This window comes from Scylla paramamosain, chromosome 23 (assembly GCF_035594125.1).
Source record: "Scylla paramamosain isolate STU-SP2022 chromosome 23, ASM3559412v1, whole genome shotgun sequence".
In the NCBI taxonomy this organism is placed as follows: Eukaryota; Metazoa; Arthropoda; class Malacostraca; order Decapoda; family Portunidae; genus Scylla; species Scylla paramamosain.
Genome location: NC_087173.1, coordinates 11,645,486 through 11,652,985, shown reverse-complemented (window position 1 = coordinate 11,652,985; position 7,500 = coordinate 11,645,486). Strand labels below are relative to the sequence as shown.

At 41.9% G+C, this 7,500-nt stretch overlaps 1 protein-coding gene and 1 long non-coding RNA gene across 4 annotated transcripts in view; one reads left to right on the top strand and one right to left on the bottom strand.

The window, feature by feature from the left end:
- The window catches only part of LOC135112194 (von Willebrand factor C and EGF domain-containing protein-like), a 30,076-nt gene extending 22,986 nt beyond the window's left edge, over nucleotides 1-7,090 (top strand). Inside the window, exons 2-6 of the mRNA XM_064026314.1 lie at nucleotides 458-518; nucleotides 1,023-1,088; nucleotides 1,875-2,051; nucleotides 2,187-2,378; nucleotides 4,555-7,090. Coding sequence (XP_063882384.1) covers nucleotides 464-518; nucleotides 1,023-1,088; nucleotides 1,875-2,051; nucleotides 2,187-2,378; nucleotides 4,555-5,243 — 1,179 coding nt within the window. The 5' untranslated portion in view covers nucleotides 458-463 and the 3' untranslated portion in view covers nucleotides 5,244-7,090. The remainder of the gene's footprint in view (nucleotides 1-457; nucleotides 519-1,022; nucleotides 1,089-1,874; nucleotides 2,052-2,186; nucleotides 2,379-4,554) is intronic.
- The window catches only part of LOC135112195 (uncharacterized), a 108,261-nt gene that overhangs the window by 60,239 nt on the left and 40,522 nt on the right, over nucleotides 1-7,500 (bottom strand). The gene's annotated exons all lie outside the window — the stretch shown is intronic.

The following is a 7,500-nucleotide window of genomic DNA, read 5'->3' as shown; positions in this document are numbered from 1 at the left end:
TCAAGAATAAGAACAATAGTAACAACAACAACTACTACTACTACTACTACTAATACTACTACTACTAAAAAAAAAATAATAATAATAATGAATGAACTTACAAACCTATGGCAAGGAGACGCCGCATTTAATCATCTCATACATTTTTATATGTGGAATCAGGAAGAGTGTCTACAATGCTTGTCATCTTATTTTCCCTTTCAGTATATGATCAGTATTTTGTTTGTACTATGCATACTAAGGTGAAGAGTGTCCCTTTATCGTTTTTTTTTTTTTTTTTTTTCAATATTTCTTCAGTCGTTACTCGTCTTCAGTGTCCCGGTTCTTTTACTATGCATTTGTGTAGCTCATTATAAAGAGAGACCCCTTAGTGACCATAAAATCTAATGCTGTCTATTCATCCTTTGTGTTCGGTTTACCATTTTTTTTATTTATTTATCTTTTTCTTTTCCCGCAGGCAGCAATGTGGAGACCTGTTTTTATCCTGCTGGTGGCGCTGACGGGGCTGGCGACCTGCAGTAAGTCTCTCTCTTTCTTTCTCTCTCTCTCTTTCTTGCATATGTAAGATAAGAGACATACTTATTTAAATTCTATGAAAATGACAGTACGATTTATAAAACTGAGTTGATTTTTAAGTGTTTACCATGAAATGAAGTTTTCTATAATTTCTGAGAGTTCGATTTCGTTTTCTCCTCAGTTCTTGGCTCCTCTACAGTAGTTCTCTCCACTGATTTCTTCCCTTACCCTCCCAGCCACTTGTCTCCTTTCTATCCTTCACTTGCTCTCTGCTCACTCACTTCCCCTCCCTTCTATCCTCACTCTCTCCATCACTTCTTTCCTTACTCTCTTATATACTCCCATCCTTACTCTCTTATATACTCCCATCCTCACTCTTTCCTTTACTTCCTGCATCACTTCTCCCCTTACTTAGTTCCACGCTTAATTCCACACCCTGCATCCCTCACTCACTCCTTTCCACACCCCCTCCCTCACTTCTTCATAAGGTGCACTCCTCCCCACAGATCCCATTGGGCGCCAGGTGGGTCTGTCTGCGGATGTCAGCGTCACTGCTATCAACAAGACGGCAGGTAAGTTGATAAAAAAGTAAACACAATCGCAATCAGATGTCGAGTACCATATACACTCTCCCTTCTTCTGTGCTCATACTTTTCCCTTAGTCCTAAGTCCCCTGATCAGCTAAGAATGTATCAGTTGTCAGCTGCTGTAGGGCGACTGTCAGCTGATCAGAGGACTCAGGATCGAGGACAAATACAAAACACAAGGTAAGTGATTGACTGCAGCAGCTTACTCGACTTCTGGTCACGATAGCACTGCGCAGGTAAAAATCAATCAGTCAGTCAGTCAACTATTCAATCCTTTAACCAATCAATACTCTTTAATGAATAAATAAATAAATATATGAATGACTGGTTGGTTTAATTCCTTGTGCCGCTACAACGGAGTCATATGAAAAATAGAATAAATTAATAACTGAAATGAATAATATGCATATTAAATGAAAGAGAAAGTAATAAAGATAAATATTGAAAGGGAAAGAAAAAAAAATAACGCATCTGCTGGCTTACGCTACACTAATGCCTATCCTAACTACGTCTGCATTGCAATTCATCGCTCACTAGTAACAAATACCTGCCGGTGAACACCTTTCTTAGGTGGTAAAGGGAGGTGGAGCCTGGGAGTGGGAGGCTGAGTGAAAACAACTCAGCTTTAACACAGCTTAAAAGTAACACCCGCTTAATTTGTGCCGCGTGAGGGAAATTCCGCGTCGTGTAAAGAGCTTGTATCACGTGAATAGCTTTGGTTGCTTAAATAGCTTAGTATCCCATAACAGTGACGGACCGTTTTCTTTGAAGTGTGTGTCGTTGATGGGATACTGTACACGGAAGGCCAGCATCTCCCTACCGCCGACCCCTGCGAGGAGTGCCAGTGCCGCCCACCAGGGTTCGCCTGTGAAGCAGTACAGTGCTCGGTGAAACCAGGGTGCCAAGGCTTTCAGGAGGAAGGCCAGTGTTGTCCCACATACAGCTGTGGTGGGTACAAGCGGACTGCGGCGTTCACCACAACCTTGTCACTATGAGCAGATACATGAAAACGTGAATAAATATACATAGCAAACTACTGAACCCCCAAGGGCCTTCTCTTGATGGCGGACTACCCTCCCGCAGGTTGCCAGAAGGACGGGGTAGAGATTCCGGAAGGGGAGACCGTGAACGACCCGAGGAACCCGTGTGAGAGTTGCGTGTGCAAGGGGGGCGAGTTTGTGTGTACGGTTGAGAGCTGCCTCTGGAGGGATGACTGCATGGGGAGATACACGCCTGGAATCTGCTGCCCTTCCTACGACCACTGTCCAGTCACAGGTGTGCTGCCCTCCTTCCCTCCTCGGGTCACATTCTCAAGCGTCTATGCGTCTTACCTCGAATACTTTTATGTGAAAATTATTAAGGTTTTCAAGGATGTTTCGTGATTTTAGTGTTGGACGATAATGGATTGTGCAACATCGATGGGGAAGAAAATATGAAAGTGCAACTACTGAGCTTTGTGACCTTCGAAATAGCCGTTTCGAAATACAGGTCCTTTAAGTTATACCATAACATCAAAGTAAGCCCGAGGATTCATATGTGATCCGAAGGACGATTCTTATCTTCCCGCTGAGGAAAGCGAGGACAAACAATGAGACAATTTAAATACAAAATGGCATGTACGCATCGGCATGAGAGTCCAGGCCGACCAAAAATCATCCGCGCCTCGGTGGTCATCACGGCTTGTTGGTGACGTGCAGGACTCATGTATAAATATTATGTGTACTGTCATTCATAGTTTTATTCTACAGTGACAGCCTCTCATGGTCACTTTATTCTGTCTTCTGATAGGTTTTTCATTTTTCAAGACATGACATGTAGTACAGTGGAGTATTATGAACACAATTATTGTGCTGTATTACACACCATTATAAAATCAATAATACCAGTAAAACGCCTCGATAGCGATTGATGAGCGAAGCGGTCAGTAACCTTAAATAAACTAAACTAACCTAAAATAACCTAACCTAACCTAAAGTAAAATAACCTAAAATAACCTTATCTAACCTGAAATAACATAGTCATTTATAAATAATAGTATAATAAAAAGGGGAAGCAAGCCACAAATCGCGAAATGGGTTAATATTCAAATCACTCTAGCTTTGCGAGAGCAGAATAATTGTGGTGTATACCGCTGGATAGGAAATTTCATTGTGCGTTCAATGGTATGTATCCTCTCTTGTTGAAACAAACAAAAGTTGATGAAAATTGCAGAAAACTGAGGTTATTTATAAAATCGCATTTTTTAAACTGTTATACTTTTTTCAAGTTACCCGTTGAATTCACCCAATAGAAGAGATGAAAGCTACATGATATTAAATTGATAGAGTTGTGCTTTTATATGGCGCAAATTTAGTTACAATCGTCAGCGTGGTTCATGAAATATTAGCGTTTGAACAATGTTAAGGTCAGGCCGCGATAGCCGGGAAGCTTGGCTAACATTCAAATCACTCTATTTAAAAACAACTTTACGAGAGTCGAATGGTTGTGGTATGTACCGTTGGATAGGAAATTGCGTTATGCGTTCGTTGGTATGTATTCAGTCTCGTTGAGACAAAAGGAAGTTGGTGAAAACTGCAGAAAATTGAGGATCACTTTTCAAAATACCTTTTTCGACAATCCTCTACTTTTTGGAAGTTAGCAATTGACTTTAAACAATAGAAGAAATGAAAGCTATATAATATAAAATTAATAGAGTTATGATATCATATGGTGCTAATTTCGTGACGATCAATAGCATAGTTTCGGAAATATTAGCGTTTGAATAAAGTTACGGTCGGGGCGGGACGCTCAAAATGTAACTCTAACCTCAATAGTAAACTTCGCTTCGCTCGTAATAATCAGCGCTCAGTATTCTCCTCTATGAAACAAAGGCACTTAAATTACGGCCAGCATAATAAAGCACAGGTAAAGCATAAAAGATCTACAAAATAATGATGACGATATTATGACAGTAATAATGAAAATTACAATAATAATAATGTTAGATTCTTCAGAAAGAGTTCCTTATGATATCATTGAATTGTATTATTGTTTTAGGTCAGCATAAATTTCGTAGGACTGGGTTGCTGTGCTCAGGGTGACTCTATGCCCAGTTGGGTTTCTTTGAGCTCAGTATGACATAGTGGGTTCACTGCAGGTCTGTATATCAAAAACCTGATGCTTCTGGTTACGTCTGATTAAATATAAATTTGCTAACATGCTTAAAAATTATTTCCATTACTCGTTTTCTTCTTTTATGAGCAGCAACTGATGGTTATTTTTATTTATTCATTTACTTATTTGCCTGTTATTACTTATTTTTAGTGCACTCTTGACCAACCTCCTTTACGAGATCAAAAATCTTAAGTCTGGGTTGGGATAATCTAGAGTAATAAGGAATGTTTCAGGTCTGGTTAGGTCTGTTCCAAGACTAGACAATGACATGGCTCTTAAAATGTTTTCTGGTTTTCAGATTCTGCTGGCGAGGCATCCGCGGTGGATCAGGGACAGCAGGAAGGAGAAGAGTCTACTGTAGCGCCTGATCCACAGACTCCAGCCATTCGAGAAGGAGGCGAAGGTGAACGTCCTACTGAGACTCCGGAGGTGAATGAGGGCGTGACGCAGTCGAATGAATCCGAGACAGAGGCCAATGAAACACCAGCTGAAGCTAATGAAGCCGTGAATGAAGCCTCAAGTGATGCTGGTCAGGAATTTGTTGAGACTCAGACCGAAACCAACAATGAAGTTCAATCTGAAGGTAATGAAGAGTACACTCAAGCATCTGTGAGACAAAGCGAAACTGAAACTGATGTCACTGAAATCCCGGAATACACCACTGAAACCCCGGAGCAAGTAAATTTGAAGTTAGACGAAACACAAACGGAAACTTCTGAATCTGCAACCGAAGTCAGTGAAGCCGCAACGAATCAGGCAGATGCTGAAATTGAAACAAGAGCAAATGAAGCTCAGAACGAGGAAAGTGGTAACACCGAGACTCCTGTTGAAGAAAATGAAGCAGAGACAACGACTCTTTCTCCTGCAGGGGACACCGAAGTTCTAAATAAAGGAGATGAGGTCCTGACTCAGATGCTGCCACAGGCAAGCAACATTCAGCCCCAGATCGTTGACGCCCCTTACAGAGACAAGAGAAACAGTTACTGAAGGAAACGAAACACAAACTGAAGAAGTCACTGACCTCAATGCAGAAGCAAATGATGTCGTCACTGAGAGACCCACTGAAACAAGAGAACCACAAACTGAAACGGTTGAGACAGAAGCTGAAGCAACTGAAACAGTAATTCGAGCAAACGAAGAAAGTGATGCACCTGAGGCACAAACTGAACCAAGCGAAAACAACACTGAACTACCGCAAGAAGCGAATGAAGCAGTGACTGAATCCAGTGTGGCAGATGATGAAGTAGTGGCTGAAGCCACCGAAGATGCTACTCAGACACCTGTAGAGCGAGAATCGCAGATTAGTACAGATGCTCCTGTAGAAACAAATGAAGCAAGCCCTGAAACAGAAACTGAACTACCAAACGAAGTTCCTGCGGGAGCAAATGAAGCAAGCCCTGAAACAGAAACTGAATCACCAAACGGAGAAGTTCCTGCAGAAGCAAATGATGCAAACCCTGAAGCTAAAACTGAACAGCCGAACGTAGAAATTCCTGCAGAAAGAAATGAGGAAAACCCTGAGGCTCAAACTAAAACAGCAAACGTAGAAGTTCCAGAGGCTCATCCAAAACCATATGAATCAAACCTTGAACCAGAAACTGAACCGCCAAATGTAGAACTTCCAGAGATTCCTGCAGAAACAAATGAAACAAACCCTGAAACTGAAACTAAATCACCAAACGTAGAAATTCCTGCAGAAAGAAACGAAGAAAACCTTGAAGCAAATCCCGAAGCACAAACTGAACCAACAAACGTAGAAGTTCCAGAAACTCCTGCTGAGGAAAATGAAGCAAACGCTGAAGCCGAAACTGAATCACCAAAGGTAGAAATTCTTGCAGAGGCAAATGTAGCAAACCCCGAAGCAAACCCTGAAGCTGAAATTGAATCACCGAACGTAGAGGTTCCGGAGACACCAGTGAAAACCATCGAGGAGGAAACAGCGACAGAAAATCAAGAATCCAAACCCGACGGCACTGTGCATATCAGCGTGAACGGGCAGGCGCTTCAGAAAGAAACCACAGGAGGCAAGGAGCAGGAGAAACCCGCTGTCAATGTGGAGGACGAGGTGTACTGGATAAATATGAAACAGGACGACCCTACAAGTACAGTGACTGACACTAATGTATTGGAGGACACTGACCACGAGACCTTCACTGATCAGGGAGAGCAAGAAGAGGAAGAGGAAACGACCACCGTCTTGGAGGAAGCACCCCAGTCTGTGTCCTTCAATGCTGAAAGAGAGTTCCTTGAGGAGGGAGAACTGGAAGAAGAGGAGGAGGAAGAGGAGGAAGGAAAGTTCGATGACCGCACCTTCTTCTAGTTTACATCGTTGTCATCTTTCAGGAACGTGATGGCACACAGTGATTCTTTATAACTGCTACTACTACGAACTACTACTACCCCTACTGTCGTCCTCCTCCTCCTGCTTCATCCCTCACGGCCACCTCTACGGCCAGGGCATTGTCTTAGGGCTTCATTTTGGGGTCTGTTCGGATCCTCCTGCCGCCTTCAAGTTCCTCATACAGCAGCGGGAAGCATAATCTGGGAAGAACCTCCGTCGTTTTCTATGTTTTAATAGTTTCCTCCCTCTCTTTCGTGCTTATTTATTGTTGTAATGTTAGAAGAAGGGAGTCACTAGCTGTGTTTACTACTACATGAAGGCTTACATAGGACGATGCTTGGCCAGACGTACTGTACACACACACACACACACACACACACACACATAAACACACACACACACACACACACACACACACACACACACACACACACACACACTTGGGATTTTGTATGTACTCAATGTAAGAAAATAATAAAGTCTGGCAAAGAGAGAGTGATTTTTTTTTTCGCATTTTACAATCAATACCTTTTCTCTCCATCGAACAATGAATGACTTTTCTCTGTATCTTACACTCAATAACGTTTCATCTTACAATTAGTTACAGCATTCCTTTCAACTTACAATCAATTTTTTTTTTCATCCTACAATCTCATATGACTACAGCATCCACGTATAGTCTGTTCAAGTCAGCCACTCTCGTCCAAGTACCTGTCATGGAATCCAGGGACTCGTGAAACCCAACTACTGCTGCTACTACTACTACTACTACTACTACTACCACTACTACTATAATAATAATAATAATAATAATGATAATAATAATAATAATATAGGACGCGCTACATCTGATGCATTTGACTCTTAACTCGCAAACCAGTTGGCACACATTAAAGGTGAGGG